The sequence below is a fragment of the Podarcis liolepis genome (assembly GCF_965112155.1).
Source record: "Podarcis liolepis genome assembly, chromosome: 17".
Classification (NCBI taxonomy): Eukaryota; Metazoa; Chordata; class Lepidosauria; order Squamata; family Lacertidae; genus Podarcis; species Podarcis liolepis.
In genome coordinates, this window is record NC_139571.1 from 41,569,867 (window position 1) to 41,591,889 (window position 22,023).

The window sequence follows — 22,023 nt, forward strand, 5'->3', positions numbered from 1 at the left end:
GCTAATAGCAGTCTCCCCCCCTTTCCCCCCCTTTTTCTAGTGGTGGTGTCAATATAGAACTTTATAATGCCTTGGGAGTAAAAAGTTGACACCCCCCCTCAATATATTTGCTCTGATCAAATTCAGAATGCCCCAGAGCTGTTTTTAAAATAAAATGTTGGGAGATCAGATCACATGTCTCCCTCATCCCATGTAGCTACTACAAGACTGTGAAAGGCAGCCCTGTGCCTAAAGGCTGTGACTCGGAGCCTGGGGCATGTTTTAGCTGCACATTTGCTTGTGAGCATCCTTGGATTATCAGGCCAAGTGTGGCATTTTCTGCTGCAGTGATTAGATGGACCACCAGGCCTTGAATCCATAGCTGCACTGATAACCTTCTGCCCCAGTGGCTATCAAATGACATGTTCATATCGGCCGCAGCAACTGCTGACACAGTCAAGTAATATAAGGAAAGGAAAATATTTCATGTATTTTTAGCTTCTTTAAATGCAATTTGGCAGCTGAAAAACCAGGAAGCAAGCCAAGACCATGTGACCGGTGAGCTCCCTGCAGACTTACTACCAACTGTTGCCTTGGCTGCTCATTCAGGATGGCATCAACTAAAATTTGTCCCTAGTTCAGGACCCATTTGCCAAAGTCATAAATGACTTTACACCTACAGCTTTTATGGTCTTCATTTTGTGTGCAGCTTTCCGAGAGAGCCTCAAGGATAGCTAAGCTCAAGCAAAACGGGAAGTTTTAAAGGCATAAGGATTTGACACCCTGGAAGAGACGGGCGGCTTTGCATTTTTCCAGCTATGTAAAACATTGAACCCAGTAGAACCAACAGCTAAGAGCAATTTAATAATGCTGCCTATGCTAGCCCAAGGGACATGGGTGGTGCTGTGGGTTAAACCACAGAGCCTAGGACTTGCCGATCAGAAGGTTGGCTATTCGAATCCTTGCGACGGGGTGAGCTCCCGTTGCTTGGTCCCAGCTCCTGCCAACCTATCAGTTCGAAAGCACATCAAAGTGCAAGTAGATAAATAGGTACCGCTCCGGCGGGAAGGTAAACGGCGTTTCCGTGCAATGCTCTGGTTCGCCAGAAGTGGCTTAGTCATGCTGGCCACCAGCGGCGTAGCGTGGGTTGTCAGCACCCGGGGCAAAGCAAGTAATTTGCGCCCCCTAACCCGGGGCAAGGCAAGTAATTTGCGCCCCCTAACCCGTGGATTTGCGCCCCCTAACCCTACAAATCTATGCCTATGAATGATGGTCCCTCTCTCTCTCTCTTTCTCATATTCCAATTGATTCCCATTTCCGCCGATCGATCCCCGAAGCTCTCACCCAGCGAAATTCGTGCGTAATTACGCTTCGCCATCCCTAATCCTGCCGCTTCCACTGGGAAATCATGACGGTGCGTTTCTCCTCTCCAAACTTTCCCCGGCCCTTTGCTGGCCGGTGCAGCCCTTTTGGCTACGAGCTCCCCTCCTTCTCTGCCCGCTTCCGACCTCACCTCCCCGTCCAGCCTCCCTACCTCCTGAAAAAAGGCGACGGCGCTGAGCAGAACACCCCCGTGGCCATCGGAGAGAGGCGGGGCCGAGGGAGGCAAGCTAATGGGCGAGGCGGGGGTAGGTGGCCACGGGGGCGGGCGCTGCCGCAGTCCTCGGGTGGGCAAGGTAGGAGCAGGCAGAGGCTGGCCGGCCGCTCTGACAATAGGGGCAGGCCGAGGGCACAACGGGGCTGGGCCCTCTGGACTCGCGCCCCCCCAGATGTTGCGCCCGGTGCGGCCGGCACCCCTGGCACCCCCCACGCTACGCCACTGCTGGCCACATGACCCGGAAGCTGTACGCTGGCTCCCTCAGCCAGTAAAACGAGATGAGCGCCGCAACCCCAGAGTTGGTCACGACTGGACCTAATGGTCAGGGGTCCCTTTACCTTTACTATGCTAGCCCACGTTGCTAGCCCTGGAAACAACCATCTGAATCTTATATGGAACCGACTGAAGACCTGTGGCCCATTGCTAAACAACTAGAATCAGGCTCAACACAATGTTTGCCCCCTGGACTCCTGCTCATGTGTGGAAGATTATGTTCTTTGTAACTAACTTCCTTACGATTCAGCTGGACTTTTATGACCACCGTGCAAAACATGAACTCAGTGCTTTCTGAGTTGCTGAACAAGAGAGGTTCAGGGCTGATCTGTGGACTCGCCAGCATTTTACAGGCTCTTTGGCATATATAAATTATGATTATTAATTACATTTATATACCTCCCTTCACCCAAGGATCACACGGCAGTTTACAATATGAAAACACAAAAATGCATAACATGGTAACAAACGAAAAAAATAGCCCTCCCCCAGTTTAAAAGGCCATTTAAAAAAATAAAATGTATTTCATTGGTTTTCAGTTACAAATGGTTGTTTAATCAGCCAAAGGCCTGGGAGAAGAGGAACATTTTTGTCTGGTGCCCAAATATATGTAATGAAGGCACCAGGCGAGGCTTCCTGGGGAGAGCAGGGAGCCACAGCAGAAAAGGCCCGATCTCATGTTGTCATTCTCCAGACCTCCTGCAGAGGAGGCACACTTAAGGCCTGGGGTGATGATCACAGGGTCCAGGTCAGCGTATGGGGAGAGGTTGTCCAAAGTATTCCCTACAAGTAGCTTGTAAATAATTGTTGTTTTCCATTTATGTCACTTTCCTTTAGGAGAATTAGGTCAGAAAGTCAAAACTGATTTCAATAAACAAAAACAAGCAAGCTGTTGCCAAATAAATAAATAAATGAGATGAACACAATCTTCCTTCCTTCCTTCCTTCCTTCCTTCCTTCCTTCCTTCCTTCCTTCCTTCCTTCCTTCCTTCCTTCCTTCCTTCCTCTGTGCTTTTTACATAACTGAAAGTCCCAGCCCACAAAGATCTCAGTCATTATAAATGTTTTGTAGTTGGCTTCTTTCTTTCTAGAGGGGCTTAGGAGGACATTAGCAGGATTAGGCCGTGAAACAATGTGAGACGCACAGCCCAGGCGACAGATTTCGGCACGTCCGTTTCACTAAGAAATTCTCCTGCGCAAGCCTTTATTTATTTTTTATTCTCTATATTTTTCTCATCTTCTAGAAGCGCTCAGAGTGGCAGACAAAGTAATTGTAAGATTCAGCAAACAGTTTCTTGAAACAGTAAGAAAAACAACCGCCACTTTAAAAGCAACAACTGTGAAACTCCTAAAGCCTATTACTGTAGCAGCAAAGCGTAAGAAATGATACGTATTAAAACTGGCTACAGTAAAGCTATTTGTGTCACACATTAGAAAGTCCCTTTGGTGGAAGAGACTCCAGGATCAGTTCTAGGAGGACCCCAAAACACCACGGCTGTTCCTTCACAGGGAGTGCTGCTCCTCTCCATCCATGTTTTTGCAGTTACCGTATTTTTCGTCCTATAGGGCGCACCGGCCCATAGGATGCACCTCGGTTTTTTTGGGGGGGAATGAATAAAAAAAATTATCCCCCCCCAGCCACAGCTGCAGCCCCAAGCCTTGCGCACACCTGCCCGAAGCACGGGGTGCCCTCCGGAGGGCGCCCCGTGCTTTGGGCTGCAGGCTGCTGCCCGCAAGCCTTGTGAGTCCGTGGGACCTCCCGCTGGACTTGCAGATAGCTTCCTAAAGCCTGGAGAGCTAGAGGCATCGGTGCGCACCGACCCCTCTCACTCTCCAGGCTTCAGCGAAAGCCTGCATTCGCCCCATAGGACGCACACACATTTCCCCTTCATTTTTGGAGGGGGAAAAGTGCGTCCTATGGGGCGAAAAATTGGTACCTGCAAACACAGGTAACTACAAAAGGGCTGAAAATTAATGCTAGGCCTACTCAGATTATACCCATGACTAAATTAGGTCTACTAATTTCAATAGGTTTTCTCTGAGTAAAAGTTAGCTCCACCCAGAATAAATGTGTCCCCTTACTCAGATCTGTTACGGGGGGGGGGGGGGCTAAAAATCTGAAAAACTTCCTTGGCTATATTAACAGACATTTTGAAAGGCATCCTAATATCTCCTCTGAAGGCAAAATGGGGAGAAAATTTGGGCAGTGATTTACCAAGGACAGATGTCAGAATATAGGTTTTTCCTCAGGATGAATAAGAGTTGGACTGAATGCAGGCTTAGTCCCAGTGCGTGGTCCTGGTGCCTAAATTTTCGGGTGTCCAGCTCCTTCATGGGAAATTTTGTGGGTGCCTGGGCACCCAGGGCCCCAGGGAGTTGGCACCTATGACTGAATGCATCTGTTGTGGCCCATATACTGTGGAACCAAAAGGGGCGTGGGTGGCGCTGTGGTCTAAACCACTGAGCCTCTTGGGCTTGCCGATCAGCAGGTCGGCGGTTCAAATCCCTGTGACAGAGTGAGCTCCCGTTGCTCTGTCCGACCTCCTGCCAACCTAGCAGTTCGAAAGCACGCCAGTGCAAGTAGATAAATAGGTACCACTGTGGCGGGAAGGTAAACAGCATTTCCATGCGCTCTGGTTTCCATCACGGCGTTTTGTTGCACCAGAAGTGGTTTAGTCATGCTGGCCACATGACCCTGAAAGTTGCCTGTGGACAAATGCCGGCTCCCTCAGCCTGAAAGCCCCACAACCCTTTAGTTGCCTTTGACTAGACTTAACCATCCAGGGGTCCTTTACCTTTACCTTGTACCTTACTGTGGAACCCCACCCTGCAGAGCACTGCAGAGGATTCTGGACATTCTTGGATTTTCCAGAGCGATGCCAAAATTTCTTGGACCTCACAGTTTCTCTGTGTGAAATAAGAATGTGACTTATGTAGAACGTATCTAAAAATCTCCAGTGGCTGCACACAGGAAGGGAAGGATGGTGGTGGTGAGGAAGTGACATGTGGGTATAGCTTGTCCATTATTATTTTTTAAAATGATTTTATTGTCCAGACTTTTTGAAACAAAGAGGTAAATTTGGGACAACCAGGGAATTTGATAATAGATTAAATGTCGTTGCAGCAGGGGACTAAATCAGAACCAAGTAATACTGAATACTTAGTATTTCTAAGCCCTAAACACAACCAGAACCTTATTTCTAAGATGCCAATATGCCTACCCTATGACTACAGAAGAGGACTGTTTTGCAGAGGGGTTCCATTTCAGCCCTGTTCCGCCCCCATTCTGTCTTCTTCCCGGTCAAAAAGGACCTCCACATTGGCGATTGCTCATCAGTTGGGTGTGTCTAAATATTGCCGCCTGTACTAAAATTGATTGTAACATCAGCTCCTTGGTGATATTCTCATTATGGCATCTCTAAAAACCTTCCAAGGAACGCTGAGGTTCCCCGAGCAATGGTTTTAACTTGTGTACAACAGCACATCATGTTCTGTGTGCGACTGCTTGTTTGATTTTTAAAGGCTTGCTCATCAATAACATTACTGAGCAAGTAAGTGGCATTTTGCCAGACCAGGACATCGCGCCTTTCTCCTAAGAAAGCTGTCATCTCTCTGGCCGAAAGAGATCAGGAAAATGACAGGTGCAAAAGACCTTCTGTAGAATCCTGTTTGTTTTACAGAAAAAGAAGCATCTAGCTGGTTTAAACCAATAACCCGGCTCTACCCAGCTTTAAAAAAAAGCAGCCAAAATAATAGAGATACACTTCAAAACATAAGGGTTCTGGAAGAGCTGAACATTTTACGAATGACGTCACCGACACTGAGCTTGGGACGAAGCAGGTTTGAGATTAATTAAATGCACATGGCAATGAGATGTTATGGACTGGGGAGAGCCAAAAAACTATTAAACACTTTAAATGTTTTGGGGGTATTTTTGAAACCAAGTTGAACCCGATCCAGGTTCTCATTATTAAAAATATTTGGCTCTGCTTCTTGACTTTAATGAAGAACATTTAGGGAGGGAGAAGAGTTCCAGTAACTCCGTACTATGTCATTTTCCAAGAGTGCAGAAGCTGTTGCTGGCTCCTAGACACAATTCTTTTTCTCAAACAACACAGATAGGAGATGCTAGCAATGGCTCTGCGGACAGAGGGTTTGCCAAAACTCATTAACCCCAGCGCCAGCCTTACAAATGTGTAGCAACTAGTTTAGAATCCTTCACTTTGAAGCACAAACGATTGAGAAAAATTACTGTCCTCAGGTAATTCTCAGCTTGTGCCAAGCAGGTTTAGTTCTCCAGTGCTGTGTCATCCATGAGTGCATTGAGCCCTTTTCACACTGCGATGGGAGTAGGACCAAGACATTGGGTAGTTTTGCCTCCAGCAGGGGATCTTCATCTGTCACATTTGTATCCTGCTCTTCCTCCAAGGAGCCCAAATCAATGCACCTTAAGGCTTGCCCAAATTTTATCCTCATAACAGCCCTGGGAGGTAGTCCAGGCTGAGAAAACCATGGCTGGCTCACGTTTACACTGTGGGCTTCATGGACTGAGCAATGATGATGATGATGATGATGATGATGATGATGATGATTTATTTATACCCCACCCATCTGGCTAGGTTCCCCCCCAGCTACTCTGGGCAGCTCCCAACAGAATAATAATAATAATAATAATAATAATAATAATAATAATAATAATAATAATGCTGTGATAAAACATCTAAAAACTTCCCTAAACAGGGCTGCCTTCAGATTACTTCTAAAAGTCAGATAGTTATTTCCTTGGCATCTGATGAGAGGGCATTCCACAGGGCGGGTGCCACTACTGAGAAGGCCCTCTGCCTGGCTCCCTGTAGCTTCACTTCTTGCAGTGAGGGAACTGCCAGAAGGCCCTTGGAGCTGGACCTCAGTGTCTGGGCTGAATGATGGGGGTGGAAGTGCTTCTTCAGGTATACTGGGTTGAGGTATACTGGGCCGAGCAAGGACGTGGAGCCAAGTATCTTTAGCCAAAGTCTAATTCTTTTGCCCTTCTGGCTCTCCAAAGCCCATTGCTGGCCTTCCTTCTGCACATACATATGCCTGTCACAGTGATGGGTATTTCGCAAGTGTTTTATAATTCCCAGGTTATATGTGTAATAGCTCCAATTTGTGACCTTCTGTGATCATCTGGTGGAAAATTCCATGGACGGTGTGTACAGGAAATGTGGGGGCTGAATGCCAGCGACTTCCAAATCCAATACTCAGCATTCTGTGGATAATTGATGGAGGAATGTCAGCCTGAAGGGAACTGATAAGCATCAGCTACTGCTTTTGTGAACCTTGCTGATTCCTCTGGTCACATGGGGTTGCACCTGCTGGGTTTGATGAGGTTAGAGGAAAAGGCATGGATGGTTGCAGTGTAATTTCTTGCACTTCCACTGGTGTGCAGAAGGACAGGGAAAACTCTGTCTCTTGCTCTTCTTTGAGGTTCTCTAGCATTGTCCAGAATGGGACTCCCCATTGTGAAGTTCCCTTTCCTGGATCTCAGGTTTGACATAGACAAAAAACTTGAAAGTGGTAAGATCAGAGATAGCATCCTCCCTAGTGTACATGCTTCTTTCTTTTGTACTTCTGCTTTCCTTCTGATATATATAATTTTCATGATTTGAAATGCTAAAAAGCCAGCAGCCTAGCATCCCTGAACCCCACAAACTCTTGTGAACACAGGCAACAGTGGTTTGAGTGTATGCCCCATGCAGTTGCTGTTGTTTAGTCATTTAGTCGTGTCCGACTCTTCGTGACCCCCTGGACCAGAGCATGCCAGGCACTCCTGTCTTCCACTGCCTCCCGCAGTTTGGTCAAGCTCATGCTGGTAGCTTTGAGAACACTGTCCCACCATCTCGTCCTCTGTCGTCCCCTTCTCCTTGTGCCCTCCATCTTTCCCAACATCAGGGTCTTTTCCAGGGAGTCTTCTCTTTTCGCGAGGTGGCCAGAGTATTGGAGACTCAGCTTCAGGATCCGTCCTTCCAGTGAGCACTCAGGGCTGATTTCCTTCAGAATGGAGAGGTTTGACCTTCTTGCAGTCCATGGGACTCTCAAGAGTCTCCTCCAGCACCATAATTCAAAAGCATCCATTCTTCAGCGATCAGCCTTCTTTATGGTCCAGCTCTCACTTCCATCCCCCATGCAGTAGAACATTCTAAAAATGTTGGTTTCTTTCAGTTCCTCACCCCCCCCCCCAAATATTAAGCTTGGTTTGCCACATTTCCACATCAGTTTGTGATTTTTATTTTATTTTTTAAAAAAACCAAGTCCTTGTGAAAAATACAGTCGACATATTAGTATGCATTTCCCCAAATATACGCATTTTTCTATGCAATTTTGCACAATACAAGCTATTTTCCATCCTCTATTCATTTTTGTATGCATTTTTTGGTTGGAGGACTGCGTTGCAAAATTTGGAGAAGTGTGGAAGGATAGCGGCAGGGCTATTTTTCTAGAAAAAGAGGTGCCAGAACTCCCCAGGAATGCCTTCCTTGTTTTTTTACAATGGCACCCAGCTGAGAGGTGCCAGAACCGAGTTGTGGCAAGTCCAGCTGAAAAAAGTCTTGGATAGTTGTTTTTCGGTTCAAGTATTGTTTTAGGTACTGTGAATTACATTAGCTCACATTAAAATGCGAACAGATTCAAGTTTCTCCTCCATCCTTCACCATGAGTAACTCTTAGTCTTTCCTATAACTTTCAGAAACTAGTTCAGCCCAAGAATACCTTGCTCACTGAATAAATGATCTGTGGCCAACACTTCACAGAACACCTTAGTATGGATTCATTTTTTGATGCTCCTGAACAGACATGTCACTTCCCATTTTCAATTTGCTTCTTCAGGGCTTAATCCTGTGTGGTGTAGTGGTTAAGAGTGGTAGATTCATAATCTGGTGAACCGGGTTCGCTTCCCCGCTCCTCCACATGCAGCTGCTGGGTGACATTGGGCTAGTCACACTTCTCTGAAGTCTCTCAGCCCCACTCACCTCACAGAGTGTTTGTTGTGGGGAAGGAAGGGAAAGGAGAATGTTAGCCGCTTTGAGACTCCTTTGGCTTGTGATAAAGCGGGATATCAAATCCTCCTCCTCCTCCTCCTCCTCCTTCTTCTTCTTTATTTTTGACAGGTTAACAGGACAACAAGTCACAAGGTTCAGAAATTCAGAGATACTAGAAGTATCTTAGGTGCAAGTGTTTTGAATAGAAAGCTAGCTGGGTCTTGTATGCAAGATAATATACCAGAGACTTTATTAGAGGCAGAAAACATTTCACTTACCTCCGTGCAGTAATCTGGTTCTCATCCATGTCTTTGATCTGCCAGAGTCATCTGCAAAATATTTTTAACAAACATCATTATGAAGCCAATTTTCCCCTGCCATTATGTCAAAAGCCAGATACAACATACATATGCTGGGGGGGGGGGGGGAATTGACATGTCACTAACAAAACATGTAGTAGAATCCTATCAGTGGCGTGTGGTGAATATTACAGTCAAAGACCAGCTCAAAAAGCACAACTGGGACAGCTTTCACAAGAATAAAATATACATGTAAAGCAGTGTACAACAACAGCTTAAAGATGAAAATCTAAGATAAGCGCATATACACATAAAGACCTATAAATTTGGGCTCCCATATAAATTGGTCCTGCCACCCTAGAGGCCGACTTCGACTGTTTTCCTAGCGAACTACCGTATTTTTCGCTCTATAAGACACACCAGACCACAAGACGCACCTAGTTTTTGGAGGAGGAAAACAAGAAAAAAAATATTCTGAATCCCAGAAGCCAGAACAGCAAGAGCGATCGCTGCACAGCGAAAGCAACGATCCCTCTTGCTGTTCTGACTTCTGGGATAGCTGTGCAGCCTGCATTCACTCCATAAGACGCACACACATTTCCCCTTACATTTTAGGAGGGAAAAAGTGAGTCTTGTAGAGCAAAAAATACGGTAATTTGTTTCGGGGTCGTCTTGTGGGCTTTGCCTAAGAGGAGAAAATTGAGTTTAGACTTATCCGGAAGGTCAGCAAGCCTCACCAGCTGGGGGTCAATGGTATCTCTGCATTCCTCATCATAAAAGGGACATCTAAAAAAGAAATGTTTGGGGCCTCCTAATGGGCAGGTGCAAAGTCTCTGAGCATACGGGACTTTTCCAAATGCTCCTTCCAAAACCGGCGAGGGCAAGGCTGAGCTTCTGGCTAGAGTAAAGGCCCTTCTTGATACGAGAAAATAGAGGTATGCTCCTGGGACCGCAACATACCCCTCATTTTCTACGATTACATAATTGGGGGGCTTCAAGCAGTCCTGTTGTCTCCCTGTGTCCATGATTCTTTGTCTGACCACAGATCTTGCTTGGCCCAGGCCCAAGTTTAGAAGGGCTTGAGGAGCATAGCCCACTTTCTGGAGAGTATTCAGAACTTCTGTCTGCCAGCCAGACTTGAACCGGTCGCATAGAATCAGTGGGGCTATTCCTCGGGGGAGCAGTTTCAGTGTCAGCTATATATATAGATTGATGTTAAACTAATATAAGTTTATGCCTAATGAATTTGCATTATCTTCCCTTGCCATCTCCCCCGTCCCTTGTCCCTTTTCTTATCTGCTGTAAAATTATTGTTTTACAAAATTAGAAATAATGAACGTACAGGTACGAATGCTATACAGGTCCACTGCAAAGTGGTCAGAATCTGGGCTCCCTTCTGACGGATTTACTCCTCCCCTCGCAGAGGGCAGCTTCAATAGAAACTCAACTTGGAAATGCGAGAATGCATCACAAGCCAATGGGGAACTGGTCAAATGACAATGTTCTTTTTGAGGAAGTCATATGGGATAACAAGAAGGAACGTGAAGACAGATGTCATTTTATAAGTGTAGTGGAAGTAGTTCAAAACACATTAATTGTCTTCATGGCATTTGTTTTCACGGCAGCAAAGATGTCTCCAAAATTCACATCATGCTTAAAATATTACAGTGGTGCCTCGCAAGACGAAAAGAATTTGTTCCACGAGTCTTTTCGTCTTGCGATGTTTTTCGTCTTGCGAAGCACGGTCTGTCGCAACTGCGCCTCTTCAAGCGGCTTTAAAAAAGAAGCACAAGATGTTTTCGTCTTGCGAAGCAAGCCCATAGGGAAATTCGTCTAGCGAAGCAGCGCAGAACCGAAAAACCCTTTTGTCTAGCGAGTTTTTCGTCTTGCGAGGCATTCGTCTTGCGGGGCACCACTGTACATCTGTTTCCACCCACCTGCTTCATTTTACATTGAGGTCAGAAGTAGGAGTTGAAGAATTTGTCCATTTGGTTCTCTCATTCTCCCATTTTTCTAATCTTAAATCCAGTTCTTCACATTTCTGGAGCAATTCATGAATTTTCCTTTTTATACCCTTATGAAAATTCTCCAGCATTTTAGTGTGCACATCTAATAAGCACATTTTTGTTTGCAGTTTTGACTAATGTACACATTTTTACAAGCAATTTCTCCTAATATAATGCATTTTTGTGAGTGTTATTTTAACTAATATATGCAGGTATATGCACATTTTAATATGTGCATTACTGTAAACATACTTTGGTTGGCAAACTGCATATCAAATGTCAGATAAGGGCGAATTTCATAGGATGGCTGTGCTCTAGTTTTTGTACTGTTTCATAAAGTGTAAATTCAACTTTTGGGGACAGCTAAATTGATTTCTTGCTCATCCCTAGCCAGAACTGAGTGACAAGGAAGCAACCATGGGGTCCATTGTTAATCAAAGGTGTTTTTCACTTGCAGATAGCACATATTTGGCAAAAGAGCCCAGAGATTGTAAACAAAAGTAGGATAGAAACAGTGTTGGATTTATGTATAAGCTAAACAAGCTATAGCTGAGGGCCCCACTCTCTTGGGGCCCCCCCAAAAAACTAAAGGAAAAAAACTGGATTACATTTCCAAAATGTATAAAACCTACATACAGCAACAGTGTTTTGTGTTGTGTAGGCTCCTGTGATGTAAGTCTGCTAGCCTGCTCCATAAAATATCACTGGTTTGCTCATTTCTATATATAGGGTGACTACATTCTGCATGGACTGGTTGCATAGCAGCAAGTGCAAATGGCTTTAGATACCCATGAGGTCCATAAGTTGCCATATAGCATATATTCAACACAAAAAACAGTGACAATTTGTTGTTGACAAAGGAAAGTTGGACATATAAAGGGCCCCATTGCCTTCAGTAGCATAGGGCCACATCAAACCTGTCAGGTGCTGGCGTGGTTGCTCAAGAGCAAGACTCCAACCTGTCTTTCCCAGGGGAGGGGGAGGGAAGGAAGGAAGGGGAATAAAAGATCAGGATAGGTTCAAATTGAAAGCCAGGCAGAATAGCTCTGTCTTACAGGCCCTGCGGAAGGAAGTTAAATCCTGCAGGGCCCTGGTCTCATGGGACAGAGCATTCCACCAGGTCGGAGCCAACACTGAGAAGGCCCTGGCCCTGGTGGAGGATAATCTGGCTTCCTTAGGGCCCGGGACCTCTAAACTATGATTATTCATGGACCTTATTCATGATGATCATAGAATCATAGAATCATAGAGTTGGAAGAGACCACAAGGGCCATCGAGTCCAACCCCCTGCCAAGCAGGAAACACCATCAGAGCACTCCTGACATATGGTTGTCAAGCCTCTGCTTAAAGACCTCCAAAGTAGGAGACTCCACCACACTCCTTGGCAGCAAATTCCACTGTCAAACAGCTCTTACTGTCAGGAAGTTCTTCCTAATGTTTAGGTGGAATCTTCTTTCTTGTAGTTTGGATCCATTGCTCCGTGTCCGCTTCTCTGGAGCAGCAGAAAACAACCTTTCTCCCTCCTCTATATGACATCCTTTTATATATTTGAACATGGCTATCATATCACCCCTTAACCTCCTCTTCTCTAGGCTAAACATGCCCAGCTCCCTTAGCCGTTCCTCATAAGGCATCGTTTCCAGGCCTTTGACCATTTTGGTTGCCCTCCTCTGGACACGTTCCAGTTTGTCAGTGTCCTTCTTGAACTGTGGTGCCCAGAACTGGACACAGTACTCCAGGTGAGGTCTGACCAGAGCAGAATACAGTGGCACTATTACTTCCCTTGATCTAGATGCTATACTCCTATTGATGCAGCCCAGAATTGCATTGGCTTTTTTAGCTGCCGCGCATGATGATGCTCGGTGGTTGTTCTGCATTCTGCCTCAGAAATGTTTGTTGTCGCTTTTGTTTTCCAGGGGGCAGCACAGGCACTTCTCCAACCACATCCAGCACAGGAACACCTTCCCCTTCTGCATCCTCTCACCTTCTCTCTCCATCATGCTCACCGCCGGCCTTCCACTTGGCCCCCAACTCTTTCAATGTCGGCTGCCGGGAGAGCCAGCTGTGCAACCTTAACCTCTCTGATTATCCCCCATGCGCAAGAAGCAACATGGCTCCCCTGCAGAGCTACCCAGGGTTGGGCGACAGTGGATACAACCGGCTGCAGAGTGGTGGTGCGTCTGCCACTCAGCCCTCTGAAAACTTCATGCCTCAGCGGACTCCATCTTTGATCTCAGGGATGCCGGCTCCTCCTTCGCTGCCCAGCAATGGCAAGATGGAAGCTTACGGTGGCCAGCTGGGGTCATTCCCAACTTCGCAGTTCCAGTACGTCATGCAAGCTGGCAACCCTGCCTCCACTTCATCTTCCTCACATATGTTTAGCGGCGGCCACATGCAACAGAGCTCCTACAACGCCTTTTCCCTTCACAACCCTTACAACTTGTATGGATACAATTTCCCAGCTTCTCCGAGGTTGGCAGGAAGCCCCGAGAAACTGGCCAACACCCAAAGCACTTTACTCTGCTCTTCGCCTTCCAACGGGGCCTTTGGAGAGAGGCCATATCTGTCGACGGGAATGGATCATGGGATGCACGTGATCAGCCCTCCCGGCAACAGCCAACCCCCAGCCAATGCTTGCGATAATAGACAATACGGGGCTGTACCAGGGTCCTCTTCACAAATGTCAGTGCACATGGTTTAACTGGAGCCACCATCCTGGTCGACAGTGAGCGAGGATCTTGTCATTTCTATGGGAGATCTCATCCCTGTTTCTTTTCAGCTTTTGAAAAAGGACTTGTTTGTGAACAATGAATGGAAACACAAGCCATCCTTAGCTAGATCCCAAAGAACCTGATAGCAGCAGACTGGAGTCAAGACCGTCATGTAACTGAGTGGCTTCTGTTCCTAATGGATTTTAAAAATAATAATAAACAAAGAAAATGGCATTGTTTGCGGAAAACCTGGGGTGGGGTGGGGAGACCTATATAGTATATGCATTAACTATCTGAACTTGGTGCGAACTGTTCACAACAGAGGAAGTCCAGTGTGGGTGTGCTGTTCCTTCTGTTTCCCAGCTGCAAGCAACAAGACTTCGTTTTCTAGATCTGCACTGCCAGTAAGAGGCTCTTGTTGTAACACCACCATCTTTCCCTATCTTGTCATCTACAGTCATTAAGTTGAATCTACAGCTTTCTCTCACCCACTGTAGGAAAAGAACATTGTGTTTGAAGTGGCCATTCTCTTCCTTGAGTAATTTTTTTTGGTGTTCTTGCTGTTGGGGGCCTTTCACTCTCCCTAGACGACAATAATTTTCCTAACGAAAGCGTGCCATCAAAAAGAGGGCGAGGGAGGATTTAAACCATTAAAAAAGGGTTTCTTTAACTTTGCAAGGAAAGGCCTCTGTTAAACATGCTTGGTAGCAAAAAAAGAGGATCTCTGCTGCACAAAATTCTGTGTTGAAAATGTTGTGTAAGGGGAAACAGAGTTTACCGTATTTTTTCGTGTATAAGACACCCCCATTTAGCTTTTTTTTGGGGGGGGGGAGGTCACTTCTGCCAATCGCTCACCTGCCTGCCTGCTACTGCCGATCGCTTGCCACAGCCACTGCCGATTGCACACCTCGCCGCAGCCGCCAATTTTCTGCCCTCTCGCCACCACCACCAGTCCACCCGCCCACTTGCTGTAGCTGCCAATCACCTGCCCAATTGCCACAGCCAATCGATAGCAGGCCTTGCTGCAGCCATCAATCACCCTCCCAATCACTGCTGCCAATCTCCTACTTGCTGCTGCCATTAATCGCACGTCCCCCCCTCTGCATTCACTATCTGTATATAAGACGACACCCAATTTTTGCCTATTTTTTAAAGCAAAAGGCACCGTCTTATACACGGAAAAATACGGTAATTGTACGTACGTTCAGTGCCTTTGAGCTATTGATAGCCTAAGTAACATTAGCAAAGCCATAGCAAGGCATGCTTAAAATATATATCACTCAGAGGAGTCAACTGGAAGGGAAGGAAGTCTCCAGGCTGTGATAATGTCAAATGACAGGTTCTGTAAGAGCCTAGGCCTGTTCTGTGAAAGTATGCAGCCTAACCCCAGCCATCTTGCATGTACCAGGGGAGTGGTGAAAGCTACTTATTAACATCAGGGGAAAGTCTTCTTATCTCCTGTCCAGCTTGCCAATTGGACCATCAAGTCATGGCCAATATTCTTTCTTTCTAAAGTACTGTTCTCTTCTGGTTTTACTTTTCCTTCAGCTCTTTTAAAAGTAAGCAAACAAGTGATTCAGAGCACGTGCTAAGAAGTTTTAAAGTCGTGTGGAAGTCCAAGCACCGAGCAACAGAATACAGAAATTGCAGTATAGAGATTTGTTTTGATGTGTTGTAGATAAATGTATTTATGTCTCTAGCGTGTGGGGGAGGGAGGGGAATCAATATTATGAATATTAAAAGAGGGTAATAAATGGGTATGTAAAATATATATTAAGAAAGAAAATGTATAAAGATTTGCCCTCTGCAGGGGACTCTGTTTGTAGGTGCCAAGCACATAACTAATGCAAAATAAACCTTTGTTCCTTTTGTGTTTTGTCCGTCTGGAAATCATGCAGGCATCCAGTTCCAGAGTGCTGGGATGGTTTTGCCTAATTCATCCTCTCTTCCCCTTTTTATTTTTTTAAAAGACAGCTTTTAAATACAGCTGTCAAACACCTCTATGGTTGGGTGGGTTTCATACCATTCAAATGGACCTTCTCTGGGCATAAAAGGTAAAGGGACCCCTGACCGTTAGGTCCAGTCGTGGACGACTCTGGGGTTGCGTCGCTCATCTCGCTTTACTGGCCGAGGGAGCCGGCGTACAGCTTCCGGGTCATGTGGCCAGCATGACTAAGCTGCTTCTTGCAAACTAGAACAGTGCACGGAAACGCCGTTTACTTTCCTGCCTGAGCGGTACCTATTTATCTACTTACACTTTGACATGCTTTCGAACTGTTAGGTTGGCAGGAGCAGGGACTGAGCAACGGGAGCTCACCCTGTTGCGGGGGGTTTGAACCGCTGACCTTCTGATCGGCAAGTCCTAGGCTCTGTGGTTTAACCCACAGTGCCACCATTCCAGCCATAAAGCAGAATTATCTTCGTAACAGAACATCAGCTCAGAGCAATTTACAGGGTTGGCAAAGGCCATTAAAATGATATTTTCTCTTCCGGGACAATCTTCTGCATGAAGAATGGGAGCTGTGCGTTAGCAGATGTGCAGTTGCGCAGCTCCTATTAATTTCACAGTACAGGTGGATTGACAGTGTACCTATTCTTCCTATGACTGGGTGGATGGACCAGTAGATAGGCCAAATTCATAGTCAATTGTCTGAAAAAGTACAGGAAAGCTGGTGTTGGGGTGGGCAATCAGGAAACCAGTTAAGGCAACTGCTTTCAAAGAAATAAGAGCAGCATCTAAATTGAAATAATTTGTAAGAGAGAAGATTGCTGAATATTTGGATTTGAAGATCTATACAGTGGAAGCTTGGTTCTTGAACAGCTTAGTTGACAAACAAATTGGCTCTCGAATACTGAAAACCCAGAAGTGTGTGTTCTGGTTTTTGAACATTTTTCAAAAGCTGAATGTCCAAGCTCCTGCAGCCAATCGGAAGCCGTGCCTTGGTTTCTGAACGTTTCGGAAGTCGAACGGATGTCCAGAATGGATTACGTTCAAGAACCAAGGCACCACTGTATTATAATTGACTGAGCACTTGGTAATAAGGTCTAAGTTTATAACATGCACTTTATATATTTTAAAGCACTTATCCATACTGTTTAGAAAATTGCAAAGTGGTGTACAGAAATCATAAAGCAACAGGTGACATTTAAAACAACATAAAGCCAAAATACAAACATGCATAACAAGACAATATCCACTCCAGCAGAGCATCCTCTATAGCTGGTGATTTGTGCCAATTCAATGCAAATGGCCCAGAGATGCTTGAGCAAACAGATATGCTGAAAGCACAGAACAGTCAGTTCACTCCATATTTCCAAGGGAAGGTTGTTCCACATGGTGGGTGCCACCACCTTAAAGGCCCTCTTCCAAATAGTTGCAAAATGGGTTTCTGATTGCTGTGGCACTTCCAAGAGGTTCTGAGAATATGACTGGCTAACATGAAAAAGAGAGAACACACAAATCCAGCCATCAGGAATTAAGGAGAGGAATGGAAGGTGTTGGTGCTATGACAACATGTCTCCAGCCCCATAGGAACCTCTCTTTGGGAATCTATTCCATGACCGGGAAGCTGTGTCTGTGAAGGATGCAACAGAAGGGTTAAAATGTTAGGAAAAAAGGTTGAAAATAAAATAATCGACACACACGCTGTCTTGTTGTGGTGCTGATTCTGGGATGGAAATCTAGACTGGTGAACCTTGTCATGTGTTTGCACCAGTTAAATGCAGCCCATACCTACATGGGATAAGTAATAATAATAAATAATAATTTTATTATTTATACCCCACCCATCTGCTGCAGCCACTCTGGATGGCTTCTAACACATACTAAAACATCAAACATTAAAAACTTCCCGATACAGGACCTGCCTTCAGATGTCTTCTAAAAGTTGTGTGGTTCAGTATCTCCTTGACATCTGATGGGAGGGTGTTCCACAGGGAGGGCACCACTGCCAAGAAGGCCCTCTGCCTGGTTCCCCATAATCTCACTTCTCACAGCGAGGGAACTGCCAGAAGGCCCTCGGAGCTGGACCTCAGTGGATGTCATGTCAGAGCACCACATAGAAGCATTTAGTGAGTGTCACCGAGAACGGTGGGTGGGTGGAGGAGAAGAAATTAGACCATTCTCCAGTTGGGAGGGGAACTTGTCCTGGTGGGATTCATGCAAAGAAGGCTGGAGTAGCTGAACCTTAATTGAACTAGTTGATTCACTCAGTATCACTCAGTACTTACTAGCTCATGCTTTGACTGTTGGGAGATACTGAGTCTGCATTCTGCTTTATCTATTTGAAACAAGCCATTGGATCACAGGGATTCCAGCAAAAAAGAAAGTAGACCAAGTGAAGGCGGAATCAACGCACCTGAAACTAGGAGTTAAAATGGCAAGTGCCCAAAGAGATCCTTCAAGCCCAACTTTTGTTACAGAGCTACCCACAGTAGCTTCACACAGTAGATGGAAACGAAAGTAGCGGCTAGAGATAAATTCAAGGGGCTACTTGGTGCATCATTGCTCATAAGAAGGGTTGTGAACAAACTCATCGTGACAAAGGGATGGATATAAAGATCCATCTCTGTGCTAATATTTGGTTCTGCCTTCTCATGCTACTTATTCATTCATTCATTCATTCATTCATTCATTCAATCAATCAATCAATCAGTCAATCAATCAGTCAATCAGTCAATCAGTCAATCAGTCAATCAATCAATCAATCAATCACTCTATGCAACAGCCGCCATGTTTAAGTTATCCAAAGTCTTCATCAGTTACTCAGTGATGCTGCACACGCCCTGCCCCTCCCAGTCACTGCCAGTCAGCCCCTGCTTGGATCCCGGTTTGACATTTCTCATCTCACAGGTCCTTGACACTGGATCCCAAAGGACAGCTGCTAATGTTCTCACTCAAACACACGTCGTCCTTTCGCCCTCTGCAATGCTAACCACGTCTTGCAGCAACTGCCACGGGAATACTGCCACCCCAACAATAGACTTACTGGATTTTGAATGACACACATCAACCTGCTCTCTCTGTGTGATTTTAGCAGCAAAAAACAAGTCCACGAGGAAAGGGTTAATCGTTCCTCCCCCTGCTACTGCTGCTTGCAACTTCAGTGCCAGCTCCTGGATGGTAACACTGACTAGACTTCATTGCAGGGTGGTGTACGCCATCCTTTTTTATTTTAAGACTTTTTATACTGCTTAATCATTTCTAAGCATTGTGCACTTGCAAAAAGAGAAAATGAAACAATAAATGATCGCAGGGCTGTTTGCACCATAAAAATACAAAACAAGAACACAAAACGCATAATGAAATCAAAAACAAAACAATACCCTCCCTCTCACAAACACATTTAAAAGGACGTAGAATAGCCCACAAGCCAAAGACTTGGCTATAGAGAAACATTTTCGCCCGAGGCCTAAAGATATGCAATGAAGGGGCCAGGTGTGATGGCCTGGGATTCTGATTCAGAGGATGAACCGGAGGAATCCCAGCCTGCACAGGAGTCCCCGCCTCCAGGGCCGGCTGAAGAGGGGCAGGGCCTTGATTCTGAGGCACCTACACCTGTGCCGGATCCTCAGCAGCAGGCACTAGGTGAATCCACTCTGGCTCCAGAGGTGGTTGAGGACTCAGTGCCTACAGGTGAGTCTCCCCCTGGGCCCAGTAACCCTTCAGCCTCTCCTGAACTGCAGAGGCTCAGGGCAGAGAGGCGAAGGGAACTGGTTTCTCCCAGGAGGAGTGCTCGCCTTAAGGCCAGGAGAGGCGGGTCTCCTGGGGGCCGGGACCGCCCCTGGCCTCAGAGAAGATAAAGGCCAGTCAGCCCGGTCCCAGGTTGCGGGAGCAACGTCGTCGTTGAGTACCTGTTCCTGCCCGGACCCAGACCTGACCCTCCAGTGTTCCTGTCCCCGCCTGGCTTGCTGCTTCGGACCTCGCCTTGCTCCTTGTGAACTGTTTCCAGGCTAGTGACCCAGGACCGGACTTTGACTACGACAACGGTAACCTTCCCCCCGGGACTAGCACACCAGGTGAGCCTTCATGGGGGGAGCATTCCACCAGCAGGGAGCCACCACAGAAAAGACCCATTCTCATGATCCCACCCTCCAGGCCTCTTGCAGAGGAGGCACACAAAGAAGGGGCTCAAATGATGATGATGTTGGTCATAGGGTCTGGGTTGGCTCATACGGGGGGAGGCGGTCCTTGAGATATTGCGGTCTATGAGTCCTGAACCAGGTCTTCTATTTTTCACTGAGACCCAATATTCTCTAAGAATGCAGAATGACAGACAGCAGGGTAGGGCAGCCCTGGGGAAAGTCCTTAAACTAGTTTCAGCAACAAACGGGCTTTTCAAATGGTGTGGCTGGCATCGCTGAAACTTGTTGACTGCAGTGGCTAAGGGTCAATATCAGCTTGTGATTCGATGACCCGATCCCCGCTTGGGGGAATGAAGACACGTGGACACAGTATATTAGGTTAATGGGCAAGAAAAGGCCACAACTTTATTGATTACAGCATGTGAGGAGGTATTGGCTTAGGCATTGGACCACGTAGATTAGACTCCACCCACTCAGTGAGGGGTGAGTCTGAAGAGGGGTTAATCACCAGTCGGGGGAGCCTGTTGATGCTAATACAACTATAAGCTCTCCCCTGATGTCACCGAGGGTCGTGCCTTGGCCCCCCGCCACACGGGCATTGGACAGGATCCACGACCGCCAGATTCCTTTAACGGAATACCCAAAATTTAAGGGTAGGCGATGGCCACACCTAGCCCTCCCAAGCACCAATGACATATTCCAATGCCTAGCCGCCACCCGAGCCCAAACGGCTCGCCGCCAATACCCTCACAGTTGCAATCAATTTCTAAGACTATTGGTTATGTTAGCAAGCCAAATATCGTTTCCCCGATCTGAGAGATGAACGCCGTCATCCCGGAATAGGCTCTGGTTGCCAATCCAGATATCATCATGCAGATATCGTCAGGGCTTTTCAAATGGTGTGGCTGGCATCACTGAAACTTGTTGACTGCAGTGACTGAGTGTCAATATCAGCTCCCAATGTGTGAACCCATCAGCAGAACAACTATAAGCTCAATTCCAGGGGGAAACTCCATAGCAACAAAGTTTATTAGTCTGTTGGATAGTTAATTTCCTAATTTCACTGGGGAGTTCGAACTATGTTGTTCTAAATCCTGGAAAGTGTTCTCAAGGGACCAATTCTGTATGTGCAGGGAAATGGCCGGGGGGTCTCTCTTCAATTGTTCCATGACAAGGCAACATGACTAAAGACTCCATTGAGCCTCACTGTATATGTCAGTGTATATCTTCAGTTGCAGTTCAATTGAAGTTGAGTGTAATGCCCAGAAATACTCTCCATTCGCCCAGCTGTAATATCTATATTTCCCCTTCATCAGTTGCTGCTACAATTGCACCGCTGGGAGATTCTTAAATTCAGTTTTCTGCTACTATTATTCATTTCCCCCCGCATTTTAACAGCTAAAATAGAACATGATTATTTATGATGTCTAAATATCTCGCTCTAATGCTTCTCCCAGGCTAGGAAAGGAAACAGGAGCCATGAAGATTTCAGTGAACCACAGCTGCCTATGGCGCTCCCACCAAGCCCATACATCTAGGTGAACTCTGCCTTCACAAGCAGCTTGGCCATTTTCTCTAAACATAGGCACAGATTTTAGGATAAAGAAGAAGAAGAAAGCATCAGTGGCAGCATTGACTGTCTCCATTATGTCTTAATATATAAACGTTTATAGTACTGCAATACCCTTTGATAAATTGCCCATCACTTCACAACTACCCAGTTTTACTTCCCCTTTAACATTCAGTGTTTTGTCACATCAACTGATGACAAAGTAACTCTACAAGATAAGGGACTCAGGTGGTGCTGTGGTCTAGACCACTGAGCCTCTTGGGCTTGCCGATTGGAAGGTTGGAGGTTCAAATCCCCACGATGGAGCGAGCTCCCGTCGCTCTGTCCCAGCTCCTGCCAACCTAACAGTTCGAAAGCACGCCAGTGCAAGTAGATAAATTGGTACCACTGTGGTGGGAAGGTAAATGGCGTTTCCGTGCGCTCTGGTTTCTGTCATGGTGTTGTGTTGTGCCAGAAGTGGTTTAGTCCTGCTGGCCACATGACCCAGAA

At 46.2% G+C, this 22,023-nt stretch overlaps 1 protein-coding gene across 1 annotated transcript in view; it reads left to right on the top strand.

The window, feature by feature from the left end:
• Positions 1 to 15,749, top strand: part of TBX15 (T-box transcription factor 15) — a 98,941-nt gene extending 83,192 nt beyond the window's left edge. The window contains exon 8 of the mRNA XM_083481816.1: positions 13,086 to 15,749. Coding sequence (XP_083337942.1) covers positions 13,086 to 13,870 — 785 coding nt within the window. The 3' untranslated portion in view covers positions 13,871 to 15,749. The remainder of the gene's footprint in view (positions 1 to 13,085) is intronic.
• Positions 15,750 to 22,023: the final 6,274 nt, after the last annotated feature.